This window comes from Triplophysa dalaica, chromosome 12 (genome assembly GCF_015846415.1).
Source record: "Triplophysa dalaica isolate WHDGS20190420 chromosome 12, ASM1584641v1, whole genome shotgun sequence".
Classification (NCBI taxonomy): Eukaryota; Metazoa; Chordata; class Actinopteri; order Cypriniformes; family Nemacheilidae; genus Triplophysa; species Triplophysa dalaica.
Window position 1 is genome coordinate 6,395,322 of NC_079553.1, and position 19,240 is coordinate 6,414,561.

The following is a 19,240-nucleotide window of genomic DNA, read 5'->3' on the forward strand; positions in this document are numbered from 1 at the left end:
AAACCATGCACACGCTTTTGCAATCTTCGCAACAGAACAAGCTCCTCCAGGAATGTTAAGGTCCAGTTGTACACTGTAGACTATATTAGGCCGAAAAGGTGTATTCGTGTATTAAACACACCAAGGCGCAGCATGTACAGCGCAGATAAGCACGTATTCTTACTGGCAACTTTCTCACGCACAACTGGGCAATTTGTCTGTTGCAAATATTTTTTTACAACACATTACCTTAGCTTTTTAAGAAAAAAAAATAGAGTTTAACCTATAGATATGTGTAATTACACAGTTCTCACGGTTCTTATGAGTTTTAATAAATGTATATAAATTAAAGTTTACACTTGGAGACAATGCAATGTTATAAAATATTTCAGGAGCAGTTTTTTATGTTTATATAAAATATAGTGTTAAATTGCTTTACAGAAAGTTATGCATTATTTTCAAACATACTTTTAAAAGCTAATATTAAACCAGATTCATGATTATCAGGGGGAATAATGATTAAAAATAATAATCGACCATTTACATTTATTTGACATGCTGCAGATCTAAAGAGGAACAACAAATATGTATTTCATCCTTATTTTTTATTAAAAACGTTCCTGAGATTTGAAAGTTATGGAACATACAACCATTTGAAGAATTATTTGCAATGTAGTATCTTTTAAGTTCATGACTTTGCTCACTTTGTTGTGTGAAGAATAAAATAGCAAATGAAACCTAATAAATGTTATAATTGATACAGAAAAGCTCAGAAGATAGAAATCACACGTCTGCTAATATAGTACTTCTTAAAGTTTCAGATTAGAATCAAACTCTAGTTTGCAATACTGTGGGAACAGATTTCGAATCTGTGCACACGGTTTATGAATTTGTGGATACAGATACAGTTACAGAGATCAGAGATTTGGATGTCGTGGGTACGGTTTATTATTCCATGAGTACGGTTTTGTAATCCGAGGGAACAGTTTTAGCATCTGTGAGTACAGTTTTTAAACTGAGGGAACGAATTACAAAACTGTGGTCAGGTGACTGTGGTTAGGTAAATCAAATTTCACCTGCCATCTTTTTCCTGTATATTTGTCTTGTTCCCTACGCACACACAAGCACGTACACTACTAAAAAAACGGAGCTGAATTGACGGGAGCATTTATAAAGACTGGAAACAAAACCATGTCATTATCTCCGTGGCGCTGTGATACAATGTGCACATGCTATCTTGAATGAATACAGACAGAGACAGATCTGTAATTTAGTGTGTGCTTATGAGATTTTTCTATTTCCAGCATAATTTCCTTTGTAAAAATAATTTACACTCTTATGAGTTTTGAAACATTATGAGAGAATTGTCATGTTTGTTTGAATTATCTTTAACAAACCTCACCAATCATAAAAAGGTCTCAACAAACACACTCACTTCTCTCGCTAGCATCATCCACCAGCACGATTTCCTCCAGCAGTTGTCTTGGTGACCTGTCAATGACGCTGTGGACCGTTCGGAGCAGAGTGGTCCATGCTTCATTATGGAATACGATCACCACACTGGTACGAGGGAGATCGTCCTGATACACCTTCGTCTTACATCTGCAAAGCACAAAGAGCCAATGAGAATGAATGAGATGTAAAACAAAACAATCAAAACTCAGAACCCAATGACTCTAACCAATCGACAATAAGATAATCATCAATGCAGTTGCACAATTGCCCTACACCCAACTGAAACCACATGAAACTAACTCGTGCACACACACAAACGCAGTGAGCCGCAGTGGGTCTCAAGAGCATTATCTGAGATGAGATTGGCACAGATAACAAACACACAGGCTGTTATGAAGAAATGGTGAGTGGAGAGCTGATGGAGAGACTGTGAAAGCATCTTATCTACTGTGAGAAGCTCTAAAAACAGAAAACACTTGAGCAAATGATGCTGAATGTACGTCAGAAGGTCTGATCTCGACTCAATAAGATGTGTGAGGTTTGACCTGTAGTGTGAATGAGCTAACAATTATAATTCCCCTTATAGAGAGAAACAACAAAACCCACTTCCTTCATTTCTAGTGATGTCTTGTTTTGTTTCACTCTATTTAATTTTCTTCTATGGACATCTATGTTGTCTGTAAACATTAGGTGTTTGCACTAATGTTATTGTACTTTGCATTGCACGAATTGTGTACAGCACAGCTGCAAATGGTCTGGGGATTCAGCTGAGTTATGCAGCACACTTCAATTGGAAGTTGAGAGGGAGAGAGAATCCAAGAAAGCTTGAAATTGCAATAAGTCCAGTAATTTCGAAAAGTGACACATTCCACTTCTCGACCTCCTAATTGGTGTTAAAGGATATGTTGACTGTTTGCGGATTATGTAACTGTAGGGTACGGTGCCAGCCTGAATAGAAACAGGAAAGCAAGTGTATGTTGTATTTGGAGAGCTAAAGTGAGACACAAGCCCCCACTTCCTGCCTCGTTTCCTGTTTGCCCTGGCACAGCTGACCCAAAAACGACAAAACATCCAAGACATGCACCAACACAAAACAACATTCTGGGGTTAACTAAAAAAACATCACAAAATGAAATATTTTTAGATCTAGTTCATACTTTATTTGCCTTTATATACGCCTATCATTTTCCAATATCTTTCCTGCATAACGGCTCACAACCCACTCGATTTCACAAACCACACACAAACACGCCATTAATTACAAGAAGGTGAGGGGTTGTAGCATATCGTGTCTCATCACTGTGGTAACACGGACCCTCACTGGCCCCATCTTTCTTAAACTCATCAGCCCAAGTCTCTGGAAACACACACACAGACACAGACAGACATACGCATGCACACACACATACACACACAGAGCGCTCTTTTAAAGTCATTAACCTGATGTCAACTCTCAGCACCCCAGACAACAGTTTAATTTGCAGCCAAGGCCTCTCATTGGTCAGCCCCGCTACATGCCTGATTAAAATGGGACACAGATTTCTCTTTCGTTCGCACATTTTCTCTCTTACATACAATCTCTCTTTGAAGACCTCAAAAAATCTGCCCCCCTAAAAAAAGGGATTCAGTGCATAGCTGTAAATTCTATATTTTAATTTATCTTCTATTATTTTATTTATATTCTAGTTTATGTACTGTTATACGCTGATAAAATGAGCAGATATACAGCCGCATAAATAATTAAGAGACCATTTTAAAATTATTTTCAGTTTTTCGAATTGACTTTTTACAGGATGATTTTTGAATTACAAACAGTATTTCTACCAAATTTCTTTTGCATTTATTTGGTGAAAATGTAAACTGGAGAAACAGGTCAAAACAACAGAAAAGATGCTCTGTATATTTCCAGACCTCAAATACTGCAAAGGAAACAAGTTCATATTTCCCCTTTATGCAATACAACAGTTATATTTGTAAATGTAAGGAAAAGTTAAAAAACTATTTTTTATGTGATAACCTTCTTTTTATCACAGTTTTCTATCACAGTCTTTGCGGTAGGATGACTTTATGTCACTCCTGAGGTCTGATTTATGAATAGTCTATTAATATTTTCAGCTGCTGAATATGCATTTATTTTTTTCCTCTGAATTTGATGTACATTTCATTGGCGAGTATATTGAGGACTACAATATGTTGAGCGCTAAATAGATATTTGTGTTCACTTAGATGTTCTCTAAACTGAAAACCTTCCTCCACTTAACCACCTGCGACCAACCAGTAAATAGCCAATCATAATTCATGGCTGTGGTGTAACTGAAGCCTGTTTTTGAAGCCTTGTCACTTGGCTTGTCATGCAATGTTACTGGGTGTTAAAAAATCTATTTATTACAGTGAGATTATATATTAATTCCCTCTGATCAGCACACACAACATGATCCAACTGAGAGGTGAGTGGGTGAGAGGCAGCACATATGCCTGGCCATGTGGGTAGGACTAAAGGCGAAATCAGGCTAAAATTTCACAGAAAAGCATAGCCGATAAAAAAATGGAAGGAATCAAAGATGAAACGCTCATGCCCATATGCTCACACAAGCCCTCAGAGACGCACAAACGTGCACACACAGTCACATTTATCAGGCCCTAGGAATAATGGGATATATTTGGTGCAATCAAAGAGAGACAAAAACAGCCGCAGGTCTCCAACACTCTTCCATCACACACATACACGCATCATTGTACTGTAAATTTGAGATTCCTCAGGCCAAATCCTGCTTAACTTCAGAACTGTGAAAAGAGAGAGAAAGACAGACACACACAGCGAAGGAAAATCAAGCCGTAGTTATTCAGTTATTGATGGGACAGCCTATTTGATGGAGTTACTGCTCCGTGCAATTTTACACACATTTTTGGGGCCGGGTATAATAACATGTGTGATTGTGTGTTTGTGAAGAATAATATGCAGAGCATCTCTCTCTCTCTCTCTCTCTCTCTCTCTCTCTCTCTCTCTCTCTCTAAAAAGAGTAATATATAGAAATACAATGTATGTATAACGGAACAAAAGTCCATTCAAATGTCCATTTCGACAATTATTAAACATAAAATAATAATACAGTCAACAAATACATTTCCTAAATACATGTGAACACTCATCAGCGGTTATGACCATAAACAGACAGACCTAACTACTAAAGCCAGACAGGCTGACCCCAAATCAGGGGTTCTCAATGTATTCTGCTTATTGGGGGTGGAGTAGAGGGGGCCCACTCATAAAAACATCCTGGGACCTGTGATCAGCACTGGCCCACATTGCACATCTAGCAAAGTGAAAACAGAACTGAACTTCATGCCCTTACTGCACAAATCAAGGACACCCTGACAAGTCACCACAAAACTTCCAGCTGAAATCACACAAACGGAATAGCAAGTATGTAAACCTGGGGGTTTTAAATCTGACAATTATGTGAAGTTGCGCCAAGAATAGAAAAACAACAGGGCAGAACTAATAAACTCAAATCACATTTTCTACTAAATACTTATTAAAAAATAGTAAATTTGTATATGGAAAATGTTATTAACGTTTGGCAATGTTTTTGCAACATTAAGATTTTGCAAAGAGGTTTTTTTTTCATAAAGCTTAATAGGCCTGAATCAGAGTAAAAAATACAGCGGAGGAAATATTGTGTTACCACATTACAGCTTTCAGTATCACACACACACACACACTCGTCCCTCCCCGACAGCAGGAATGCAGTAAAGGAGAAAAGGTCAGAATTGATCCCAGCTGTTCAGCTGCTCACAACTGTAACACAAAACTATAAAACGGTGTGTGTCTGTGTGGTTGTGTCAATCTGTGTTGGATGAAAGTTTACAGTCTTGGCCACATGTTTTTAATGGTTGTGCATCACTTGCTAATTACAGAAATACAAGCCAAAAAAGCTTTGCTTACCACATTAGGCAACCAAACCAATTAAAACCTGCACACACAGAGACACAAACCTAGTAAATAAAGAAAAAATTGACAATATGCCAAACAGTCATGAACATCATTATTATTTTCCCAGAGATCCACTTTTAAAGGTCCAGTGTATGAAACGTAGCGACATCTAGCAGTGAGATTGTGAATTGCTACCAACGGCTAACCAACTTGGATGTCATCGCGTTTTTGCTTCTTAGCTGAAAAAGTATTTTACGAAACGTGCTCTGTAGAGCAGTTTGTCCATTTGGGGCTACTGTAGAAACAACATGGTGAATTACATGCAAGGGGACACCGGTGTAAGAAAACTGGAATAGATCATTCTAAGATAATAAATCCATTACAGTTCATAAAGCTGGGTATCGATTCTGATGTTCCGATTCTGACAGCATCCGCCATGTTTATTAAGCAACATCCCCCCGTTGTAAAAGGAAAGTGGCATCTAGTGGATAGTAGTAGCAATAACATTCACGTTAATGAAGGTTCAGTGCTTGCAGAAATATGATCCACGGCTTTTGAGAATCGATATCAAATCGAACACACATTTAAAAAAAAACAATTAATCAATTTTTTCTGCCCAGCCCTAACGGTTCATATTGCATTTCTGTCAATAGATCCTCCAAAAAATTACACATTGGACCTTTTAGGTTTTTTGCATGTAAAACTGCTATTGTGTAGTAGAGTAGGCGGGGCGAGACCATGGTTCGAGTCCGGTGAGTAATTGTGAATTAGCGCCAGCTGTGCGCACACCGGGGCTCGAATCACGTAGGAGATTGGGAGCATATAAAAGGAACGAGCGACCGGACCGTCAAAGAGAGAGGACGGGGCCCGAACTTGTGTTATGTTTGTATTTGTATTTATATTTATGTTTTGTTCGCCGGCGGTCGTCCGTTAGGGGCTGCCGGCTGTTATATTACTTTATTAAATGTTTAAATGTTTGCCTGTTCCCGCCTCCTTCCTTCCATTGTATGGAGATGTATTACATATTGCAATTTTCTATTTAGTTTTAATTATATTTCACCCTCTCTCTGGCTGAAAATTGAGGATTAGGCTGTTTTTTCTACTTTACATTAATAACTGATATACAGTAAATGTGCAAATGTGTTGAATGCGACAGTTTAATTGACACATGAGCAAAAAAAATGTATTCCTTTTCCGTTGGATAAATCTCAAGTCAATCATCCTTTCTGCTTCATGTCAACTCATCTTCATCATGACACACTCCACACATGGGCGTGTAATGAAGGAACAAAGCCACCCTTTAAAATCAACCAGGCTGAAAAACACAAACACGTTTGCTCACACACATACACACACTCCACACTTTGACAGATGCATTTTCAATCCCTTTCATCTCCACTTTCCTTTTTCCTCGCCTAGTTATTCCACTCTTTTCCCCCAATCTTAATCCTTCTGTACAGATTGAGAAATCGTACTTCTTTGATTACAGATATCTCTCTTCGCTCCCTCTCTGTGCTCTGGCTCATCCTCCTTTGATATGTAATTTACAGAAACGGAATAATGTATTCCATTTTACTCCTTTCAGAGCAGCAAAACAGTAATTTAGTAAACACCGCGGCACTCGGGAGCTACAAGTGTGAAGTGTGTGCGCGTAAAATGATGAAGTGAGCAGAAGGTCTGGAAAAACAGAAGTCGGCGGAGAAAAGGTTTATCTGGGGAAGAGTAAAGCGAAATAATATGTTTAAAGAGTGTTGCTAAGATACTGTCAAGTCAATCCAATCACAATCTTGTCCTTGGGCCAGACGCGACATATGCGATTTCTTCAAATACGTTCTCACATCCCATCTTAAGATGCAGAGACAATAGGCAGAGAGTGATGGAGCGGCATTATATTTGTCAGCCGGGGTCATTATTTTTTAAACCGAAATTACGAATTCACCTTAAAAAATTTTTACGGGTGCATGTGAACATGTTATGAAACTAGATGTATTTGCTTCCTTAATATACGGGGACATTTCTAATAAAAGAAGAAACCGGGTCTCGCCCTCTCACATCGCAGAATCTTTTTGGCTTTGATTCAACAAGGTGCTGAACATTCCTTGGAAAGGCTGGTCCATGTTGCCATGACAACATCATACCATTACTGCAGATGTGTCATTTGCACATTTATGCTATAAATTTGCTATTCCGTTACATTGTGTTTGTGTGTCTGTGTTACCAACACGTTTATTCAGCATCTTTCCACCAAGAAATACAACATGACAGCATGATATCTGATTCGAGTACAAATGACCGACGCTTACTTCAATAAGCAACTTCTTTTTAATGAATCGGCTGAATGGGTTTGTGAATCAATATGGAACCCTCAAGATATCGACTTGAATTGATCTAAACTATTCAATCGGGGTGAGTGATCACCGAGACTCACACGCAATGTTTTTCATGTTTATTTGCATCTGGCTCCTAAAAAGTCAGTCTCCTAAAAATGTTGGCAGTTTGCTATTTTTTGTTAGTCTGGAGCCAGACAGAAGCAAAGAGAAACTAAATGAATGTCTAGGGAATGCAGATGATCCTCCTCTCGCATGTTTTTGAGCTGAAAAGTCAACACATGACATCAGATTCCGTGAGATCTCATGCTGACGTCAGAGTACCACGTAAATTGTCTGAGACGCGATGTTTTGCATTAGCTTAAACCGCTTGTGCTCACAACAGCAAGACAATTTCAGCGTACACGCCCTACACTGGACATCTCCACCCGGCACCCTGTCAAATAAGGGCATAAACTGTATGTCAACATTAGTTCACTATATAGTCAGTTAGTCAAACCAAATATTTGTACAAAACCGCAAAAGAAACAATGATGTTGACATTAGCATTCATGCACGACAACTCTACTTCTCACTTAACTACGGTGGGGGTAAAAATAGCAGATAGGCTATCACACAATATTTACATATACAAATCTTACACAGTCAACATGTTAAGATATGTTGGTCGTAAAACTATTTCAATTAACTGGTGATATTTGTGGCTTAGCTTTTAAGTTGTGGTAAAGGTTTGAGGCATGAGTCTGTCTTTCTTAACAAAGAAAGTTCTTTACACCGCCTTCTGATTTATCACTGAAGCAGAAATGACTGTGATTTTATGAATTAAAACACAATAAGCCTAATGGCTGTATGTGCAGCTACGTGTGTGAATATTATGTCTGCTTTTTCATAAACAAGCTCCAGATTTACTAGGCTTAGAAATCCCAAGTCACTTTATTGTCATGGTGGAATAGTTTCCATGGTCGTGCCCTGAGAAAGAGAACATCCAGGGACTTATTAAAACCGTAAATATTCAAGCCAAGGTCTTTAGAGTGTGTGCGGTCACTGCAGCAGGAAAAACTCCACACGTTATTTAATGCAGTGGGAAAGCAGAAACGTCTGGAGCGCTATCACACCAAACAAAAGAAAAGTCGCAAATCACAAACACACACAAACGTCATTTTCTTAGCTTTCTCAAGGGCGAGTTTGACATGACATCTTCTATTCTCAGCGTTTATTTTCTCCATCTCTTTTTTCACCCGGTAAATATCACACTGCAAAGTATAATGGAAATAAAAGCTACCGAGAATTAATCTGTGAGCACACACACATCAGATTGCCGCTATGCACAAATCTGACCTCTACAATGCAAACACATTAGGCGTCAGTATTTGACACGCCGAGTGCAGTTCCAATGTGTTTAAATAACACCGGGTCAATGATTGCAACACATCAAACAATTCATCACATATTATGCAGTACTTGATCACATGTGCAGTATTATGCAGTACTCAACTGTGATAACAAAAAATGCTAAAACTCTAAATTCATTTCAGCTCTACTGCAGGTAATAAGCAGATGTGCTTATCCATGATGTCGCCTCTCTCATTACTATTGGGAACATTTTAGTCAATCAGTTTGATTTGATGCACAACATGAGTCTAAAATGACCCGACAGAGGTTTTATTTTCTATATCTTTGCAAGAAATTTATTTTATAATTTAGTATTTTAGGCATTCCTCAATTAACTTGTTTTTGATTATCACAAATCGTTATTTTCATTTTACTTTCTTACTTTTTGAATAACAATTGTTTTTGGAAGTTAACGCTTCCTTTCTAATGCACAACATGGGTCTAAAATAACCCACATAAATCGCTTACGTGATTTAAATCATGGATGAGTGTTTCTTTGATGAATCTTTGAAAGAAATATATTTCATCATTTAATATTCCAGGTATTCATTACATTTCTTGATTTTGATTTCCAGAAATAATTTTGACCACTTTAGAATGATGAGGCTCTATCCGCATTCTGAGCAGTTTTGAGATATTAAGATGAAAATTCGTAGATAAAAAAAGACCCAAAATGTTAAAAACTAAGAAAAAACTTCACAGTGTAAATTAAATACCGTAAGTTTCTGAATAAGAATATGTGTGTAATAGAAATTACAATTCCAAGGATAAATTGCTTATTTTTCCTTTCTTGCTTTCCTTTTCTTATCTAAAGTTTTTGTATTTTTACGTCAATTTTACAGGAATGGGTCAAACATTCCCGATATAGGAACTTTTGATATTAGCATATTTACATAGCCACACATTTCAGAACTTTTGTAAAATTAACTTTTTAACCACAGAAAATATTTGATATATTCTGAAAGATAACTAGATATCATATTTACCTGTTTTCGACATACAAGGTTTCTCTCTAAGAGTGACAATATATAAGTACTGTACTTGACCAAATGTTTGATGTGCATTTGAAAATATTCTTGTGATTTTAGTACACAGAGTGTTATTATGACTGGTCCCAGTCATTCTAGATTAAATGCTGAAATGGTCTTCGTGTGTTGCATGATGAACAGGATGAGGAAGATAAAGTGATCCAGGAGATGAAAACAAAAAAAATGATTCACTTATTCATTCTCAAAATTTGTCCGATCTTTCTAATAGAAACGTTCACGTAAAAATAAAACTTAAATACATTTATATTCACCGTCATGTCTTTCAAAACTTGTATATGACACTTTCTTTTGTTACTCAAATAAGACATTTTACGAAATGTCTCCGTGGTTTTGTGTCCGAATAAGTCCAATGTTCTTTGGTTACCAACATTCATCAAATATTGCTGCTGTCCTTCTGAAGCCTTTTATCTCCAAATTTCGTGGTTGTTACTTTTTTACCATAAATCATTATTATTAGACATCCTTTATGTATGTCAATGGGTTTTGCAACAATCTAACAAATAAAAAGTATCAAGGTTATCATTTAAAAAGTATAATGTTTTCTCCATTTCCTGAAAAACAGCAAATTTAGACATACAAGGTTTCAGAAGGACATCGACGATGTATTATTTTGTGTGGTGCAGAAGAAGGTTATATAGGTTTGAAATGACATGAGGGTGAGTAAATGACGAAAGATGGTTCAATTTTGGGTGAACTTTCCCTTTATTCTATCACTCATTGTTTTTTGCACCACATATATAATCTGATTCAACATATATTTACATTTATGCATTTGGCAGACGCTTTTATCCAAAGAGACTTATTGCAGTAACCTATACATTTATACTTAGATATGTGCAATCCCCTGGGATCGAACCCACAAACACAATGCTCTTACCACTGAGCTACAGGAAAGCTTTCATTCTTACACATTAAGACATCAGCCTGTCTCCAATCAACACTTAATAAGTTTGTTTGAAAACGAGACGACACAGTAAGTGTTACTTCATCGTTGTATGAGAGTTCTAAGATGACATTTTTGTGAAGGTGAAAGCATTTGGCTATGAAGCTGTCTAAACTTGTGTATGTGCGTATGTGTGTGTGAAGTTGGGTCATGACTGTGACTCTATAATTGACACGCTCTTATCTTTTAATTGAAATTGTTGATTCTATTGGTTTGCTTCAAATACAGCTGAGGAAAAATGCCTCTCCAGTAATTAATCTGAGCGCAAGAAAATAAACACATTTCACGGATCAATGTTTACATTTATGTCGCTGACACACACGTTTCACGCAAGGAACAAGCGGACACGCATATGGCCACGCGTCAGTCATTCTAAACCAAATTCAAACAGACTTGGTGAAGGTCAAGCAAACAGAAATGTGATATGTGCTTATTTAGCCAGTTAGTAGGACTGTCAATCAATTACAAATGATAATTAAATCATTTACGTGACCTGCTGATTGAATTATCAAATTATTCATTTATATGTACGTAAAAGAGATTAAATCATTGTTGCAGACAAGCCATTACAAAACGCATTACAAACATAAAGAAAACACAAAGAAGTCAACATAATACTGCCGAGTTATGTTCATGTGTCAATTATGTTTTTGGCATCACATGTGGCACTTTAAAAATCTCAGATCATAAGATGTGGTTTCAAGTAACTCAATACTTACCCCTCAAGCCGGACGTCTGGTAAAGATCGGTTGAGAGCGATGCGCTCGCTGGCCATCAGGTTAAACTGGTTTATCTTAAACATTTCCTTCATTTTCTCCTGCTGGTCTTTAGGGATGACTACTGGCTTTCCCATCTCCCCTGGGCCGTCATGAGGCCTCTGAACCACAACTGAAACACAACACACACGTTAAAGACTCTTTCCCTGCCTGAGGGGCGTTTTAGGGTGTATTTGTGTGGGATAATGGCTACTCTCAGCTTTCCCAACCATGGGAGTTGACTTTCATCTCACAATGTCCAAACACACTCTTTAATTTACTTCTGCATAAAAATACACACATGTACAAACAGGTCCAAAAGATTTTTTAATCATGTACCATTTCTAGGTCACTATGATCAAACGGTAACTCTTGTGTACAAAATGTCAGATTTCATTCCATCCAGTTAAGCGCACAAGTACATTCTCGAATCATACTGTGATAACATGAATCATCAGGTTCATCACTGAGCTCAAAAAGCATGCTTTGGTGAGATTAAGGTCAGATCAACAGTGAGAGATCACATCTGCTCTAAGAAGCAAACTGCCTGTTTTTAATCCCTGTGTGTGCGCATGTGTGTGTGCCCATGCTGTGCGTGTCAAGTGGGCAGAATATAGCCGTTCAGATAGCGCATTACAAGGCAATTTATGCAGATTATTTCGGAGTTATTGTTTTGAAAAACCAAGCAAAGTGCATCTTGACCACATAGAAACCAAACAAAGTGACCTGGTCAGGGGTCATGCAGAAGTTCATTCTGAGTGACAGAGAAACATGAAACACTTTCATTTTGTGTCACTATTCTCAGTTTGTTCTCTAGTAGCCCCAAAACGTATTTGGATTCTTAAAGGTACAGTTCATGCAAAAATAAAAATTCTGTCATCGTTTACTCACCCTCGAGTTGTTCCATATCTGTACAAATTGAGAAAGATATTTGGAAGAACGCTGATAACCAAATAGTTCTTGGCCACCATTGACTACCATAGTAGCAAAAAATTATTTGTTCTGTTGAACAAAAAAGAAAATGTAGGACCCTTTTGACTACCATTGCAATTTTTCCTACTAGGGTAGACATTGGCCAAGAATTTATAAAAAAATGATAAAGGTTTGGAACAACTCGAGGGCCACACTTTAAAATGTGCAACTGTATTTACATTATATAACAAAATATTTAAATAAGTTGCATTTATTTAGAAAATACAACAAAATAATAGGGACATATGTTTCATATTATAAAAAGCATTTGGACTTGGCATTTACTGAACCATGTCTATGATAACTTTAATAACACTAGGACAACTGTGTGAACATTCATTAAAAATAACCAGGAAATAAGAGATAAGTAGTGTGGAAAAGATCAAACATCATTTGTTTGCATAGGACACATCGTTTGATAATTGTTTAGATGTGAATTCATTTATCTGTACATTTTTAAAACATAAGTTTTACTTGAAGCGTCAAAAGTGTTGTATTTATTCTACTTTCTGTTCACTCACTCTCTTCATCCTCTCAGATAAGCTTTGGAACCGAAATGTGTTTGTGTCCTTCAGAACATAAAAAGTCAATACAGCTCAGAAACTATGATATAATGTTTCTCTGCTCTCTTTCTCTCCCACACAAACACACACAGTTCAATACTTTCATACTTCACAATAACACATATCAGATACACACTAGAGACTAGAGACATATACATGTTGTTATTTGTTTCTGAATGTTGGACAAAATTGTAGGCAATGGCGTCGCTAGACACCTTTTACGTTTTGCCCCAGTATACATATCAAGTTTAAGTTTTAACAAGTATGTTTATTTGTCGGTGTAATCTTTTACATTGATAATTACAGAAAAACACGAATCAATATGCAACATAGTAACCTAATTCACGATTGTAAAAGCGACCAAGTCGCGGATTTTAACCGGTCAAAAAACACAAACTCGTGCCATACTTCCACGCAGAAATCCAAATCCGGGCGCGTCTGTGTGTTTCCTTGCAACAAGTGCAGCACACAGCTGCACAGATCGCACGCAGGCGCGCAGGGGTAACGACACGTGAGGTAGGATATGAAAACATGAAGATTCTAAAGTATGTTTCTAAATAATATCGATCATCTTATTTTGACTCGATCACTAATACCTCCTGTAGATGAACATCAGAATTTGTTTGTGCAAAGCAGGGAAATGGAAGTAGAAAGTAGACGTTGAGTTTGATAATAAACAAACTTCTGTAGCTACGTCCCAGCCAGTCAGGTCTAAGACATTAGGAAAATGTCTCAATAACCTGTAAGTAAATCTGTACAATTGCATGGTTGCATAGAAAAAACATTTGTGTTCTGTACTTTCAGAAATGGAATTAATATTTAATTTACTAGCTCTAGTTTAGGACATTACATAAAAGTTGGCATTACCTATGGCTGAGATATGTGCTGTTATAGGCAGAACAGTTTAATGCAGTACGGTTGGTTCAAAAAATGAACCAGCTTTGTTTGGACTCGACTGTTTAACTAGAAAATATATATATTTTGGATAATATATGTTCTTTATATTAGTTGGAGCCAAAAAACGACTGGTTTCTTGAAATATTGTAATTGTAATTTCTTGAAAAGAAGTAATTATTCATTGTTATCGTTGTGTAACGAATGCATATGTGTAAGAAACTTTCTCTCTGCTCTCATTATTTCCATACAGTGGATGCAAACATAAATTAAAGTTTGGTATATTTTGAAGATATTTTAATATTTTTAAATACATAAATGTTTATCCTCAGTATTGTTGCACTGTAGGAATAGTGGTTTAAGCAAGGGAGGTTTGTATAGTGCATTGTGTCACAAATGATAGATCCTCCATTTGAGGATATCTGGGGTTATTTCAATTGTAAAACATTCTTTACTATCAAAGTAATTTTGGGTTTATTTTATATGTTTTTAAAATTTGACTTTTTTATTGTACTGTAACTACAGTAAGCATTAAAAACAAGAACCTTATGTAGATGTTTCTTGTATACATTGTAACGCCATTGACAAAACATCACAAGGTCCCCTTTCCAAAATATACATCATCTCCTCATTTGTAAACCAATATGTAAGATTAATAATGTTTATTTCATTCTAAAAACGAAAGTTTTTTGTTATTGTTAGTTAATTATTACAATCAGCTGTATACAAAAATAACAGAAGTCTATGCCTTATGAATGGGTATGTGTTTGTGTACTTACTGTCTCTCCCTGGCAATCCTCTGTCTTTTTTGTCGTCACATTTGTTGCACTCACTGAAGTAGAGTAGGATGAACATGTCTAGCATCACCCACACTAGAGAGGTGGCCAACACCACTTTACAATACGCAAACTTCCTCATCTTCACACCTGAAACACAAATACACATGAGAAGTGCAAACACAAACATATCCAACAATACAGTATATGCACATGGAATATTCTAAGGAGGAGGTTAAAAACACCATACTAAGTATGTTTTTTTACCATATTTACCATGTTTTTTGCACACACGCACAACTGCTGACAGCAATACAGCCAGTGGATATATTCACATTTATACAATTTTGTTCTTTGGTTCTTTTAAAAGACCAATTTCCATTGTCTGACCCTTAAAATGTGTACGGTACCTTTAAGAGTTCTATATGTTAATGGCACCATAAATTGTAAATGGCCTTTTTGCGTGAACTATTTCTTTAACAGGCTTCCTTTAATCCAGCCAGCCACTTTCATTAATGAACGTGAAATGAATATTTTATTAGCGAACTAGACATGAATAAAAAAATGGATGAAATGTTAAATGAGCAACGGAAGGAAGGACGAGATGTTCCTAGGGGAGGTGAGAAGAGTGTGATATACTTTGATAAAGGAGAAGTCATTACAGCCCAATTACACAACATCACAGATAACACAGCGAGAACGCAAAACTTCAGACAAGCTGTAAAAACGTAACTTTGCTGTACATAATCCTTCTCTACAAATACTCGCGAAGAAAAGTATTTTTGCGAATCTTAATAGTATTTAAAAATCGACCTATCTACTTTTCTGGAAAAGTTTTGCACTTGATGTTGGCAGGATTTGCTACCGTTCAGAGATAAGAGAATCTGTGAGATCAGACAGTAATGTTGGGAGATAAAGCCTGGTCTTTGAAGCTTTTACGCATTTTAAAGTTTGTGCGTTTTTGGTGAGACGAGCCACTTAGAGAAACTGTTCCAACATGCCAGTGTGGGTGGTAAGCATTTCTAATGAAAATGACAACTTATTCAGATGAATGTGGATACAGTCTAAGGAGAATGAATTCCTTTTAGCTTTATTTAATACTGTGTGTCACTAAAATGGCCAAACCCATTAACTATAGAGCTGGTGTCGGCATAAATATGCCTATTTAGTGTACTATTGACTGTATAAGTGTAGAAGCAGAGCTGTCCACCATTGCTGTTGGGGACAAAAACCAAGCCCGAAAGAATCCTCTCTATGTTCTCTCCAGAGAGCTGTACTAACGACACCTCCGCCAAACTTCTGTCACATACCCAACGTCGCTGTATCCATAGGGTTCTTTGAAGCGAGTTCATGCGAGTATGTGTACTGCATCTCTTTTTGCTCCGCATAACAGATGAGGGGATTTTGAAGAGGACGTAATGACAACAAAGCCATCAAAAAACAAAAAGGAACATCAGCCATCCCACTTCCTTTATCCGTTCTCTTTTATTTTCTGCCCCACCCAGTCACAAACGCTGGGATGGTACACTGTGCTGTTGATAATTCATAAAATTTCAAATACACTCTTATAAATGAAGAGGTTTAGGCTCCTGTTATGTTTGCTATTTAGATTTGTTAAAGGGACAGTTCACCCTGAAATTATGGAGCATTATTATAAATGTGTGATTTGGGGTAAGTAGACACTTTTTAATGCACTTTTTCATTAACTTCATTTTTAACCGCCATTTTATTTTTATAAATAGGCAGTTAGCTATTTGGTTGGAAAATCAGAAAATTAAAAACAGTTTCATTGTAATTTCAGATCAGCCTTTTGACTTTTAGTTAGTTACATCCATTTACAAAAGAGAAGCACCTCTGTATGTAGGTTCTCTAAATAGTATAAGCTAGAGAAAAAAACTATATTTGTGTTAACCACTCATATAAAAGCTGGAGGGGTCTACTAAAATCTACAACAGTTAAAGCCCAGGCAGCTTTGGCATTAGCTGTCACCTTTTAAAACAAACAAAAAGGACTTTTGTCTAAATATTTAGCTGCAAATGGCCCAAAAATGGCCCAAACATCCATTGCATCACTGCAGGATTGTAAAAGAATATCTATAAATCAGCGTCTGAACTTTAATGTGCAGCAGGTGCAACAATTAAGCCATATTTAAGTAACATAAATATGAATGTCAGACAGAACAGACCAGCATGGTGTCGGAGCGTTCCAAAGCTTGCCAAACTGCTGGCATCGGACGCCTTTGAGGAGGTCTCAGCAGCAAATAGAGAGAGAGAGTGTGTGCGGAGCTCAAGGTTATGACTGGCACAGCGAGTTACGCCACTGTTCTGGTGGCCCTCGTCCATCATACAAGCAACAGCAAAGGCCACAGCCCACGCCAGCCGGGCAAGACATTCATCACCCTGACAACACACACATACACACCTGAGCGAACACACAGGCCTGAGATACGAAAACAGACACACATCTCTAGTGAGCTGGCCCAGAATGGTGAAGTCTGACATCACAAACATGACATCAGCACTATGGTTCACACTCATCGGACTGGACACGTTACACAACAGTAGGAATAAAATAATGTGCATGTTGCTGACGTGGGTTGTATGGAGAAAAGATCTACACCCTTCGGTAGTGTTGGAGTGTGTGTGCAGTGTGTATCTGACAGCATGAGTTCTATATTGTTATGTGAAGGAAATAATGTTGTGTGATGAAACTAAATATATACAGCCGTAGAAAATATTAGGAGATCACTCCAATGTTGCCATGAATCAGCATTTTCATGTGGATTGAGGTCATTCCAGTCCAGTGTCCAACAAGATTCCAACAAAAACAAACCTCAGGAATGACAGTCACATAACATTTTAGGGGGAATTTGGGAGAAATGTTGTCACTAGTTCTCAGAATGAATCAAAAATGTGAGCGTTTGTCTTCTTTACTCATCCAGGCTGTGATGTCTGGTCTCCTCCATAGAGCCTCAGCATTCAACATACTGTGTAGAGTTTAATTTCTAGATTTTTTTGGACAGACGTGCCAAACTGTCAGTTTTGGACGCTTATATCTTCTAAATGGAATTGTTGACAGCACGTAGGAGTATATCAGTTTATTGACGTGCTTAAGGTTAACTAATTTCTGATAAAAGGAAAAAAACTTTCATTGGGGCTTTAAATTTAAATATGACCCTATATAAGAAAACGTACATTTCACCACCTGACACACACACAATGTTCCCTCAACTTTACAAAACAATCGTATTAAAATCACCTCGCTTCACCATCCTGTTCTCGTCTTCACAGATCTGATGTTTCCTTCATTCATATGTGCAGAACACACTTCCCTGGACAAATACCATTGTCTTATGCCCTATTCAGAGGGTAACTGTTTCTCAGGATGACGTCAGTGAAAGATCATTTGCGTTGATCCGTAATAAAACGAAAGTATCTGCAGTGTTAACGCAGCCATCATTTCTTTCAGTTCTCAGTCCTCAGAGACAAACATCATTTGTGCAGAAATTTCTAAATGACTGATGGACCGAGTGCTCCATGCACATAAACAGATGATGATTCGAATAGAAATCAAGTTACCACTAAACTTTGGTCTGGTCATAAAAAACAAAACAGGAAGTCTCTCCCGGGTGTTGGGAGAAAAAACGAAGACATTTCATAAACAGACGGCAATAAAGTCGGCAACCAGTACCTGCAAATCCTGAAATGACATCACATCCAAATGTAATACAATTACAGTCCAAATAGGGCTATAGCTACGATTACACACTCACTCATCTACTGCTCCTGTAAGTTAGATCTTGCATGTCCTCACATGAACAGGTATCACACAGTGCACAAACACAGACAGCCACAAAATCGAGTATCATAGCACCGCTGTGATTGTTCTTTTGAAGTTCTGCCTTTCAGTTCCTGTGTTACTTCCTGCAGTCAAATTTGAACGTGCGCTCACATCATGCACCGGTATGGAGAGTCACACGCCCATGTCGACATGTATGTGTCACATGCGGAGAAGGTCTGATTCCTGCGTATTGGCAGGTTGACGACCGCCACGCGAAAAAACACAGAGCAGAATAGGCCACATAAAAAGAAAGAGCTAAAGAGACAGAGCGGTCGCATGCTGAAGCAGACAGTCTCTTAACAACTCTGCCTGGCAGGAAAACAGATGGGTCCACGAACACACAAACACACACACAACCCAT

General features: G+C 37.4%; 1 protein-coding gene across 2 annotated transcripts in view; it reads right to left on the reverse strand.

Annotated features, from left to right (window-relative positions):
• Positions 1–19,240, reverse strand: part of galnt1 (UDP-N-acetyl-alpha-D-galactosamine:polypeptide N-acetylgalactosaminyltransferase 1) — a 73,006-nt gene that overhangs the window by 22,637 nt on the left and 31,129 nt on the right. For both annotated transcript variants that reach the window (XM_056763257.1, XM_056763258.1), the window contains exons 3-5: positions 15,043–15,189; positions 11,799–11,967; positions 1,415–1,581 (exon numbers count right to left, since the gene is read on the reverse strand). In XM_056763257.1, the coding sequence (XP_056619235.1) occupies positions 1,415–1,581; positions 11,799–11,967; positions 15,043–15,181 (475 nt within the window). In that variant the 5' untranslated portion in view covers positions 15,182–15,189. The remainder of the gene's footprint in view (positions 1–1,414; positions 1,582–11,798; positions 11,968–15,042; positions 15,190–19,240) is intronic.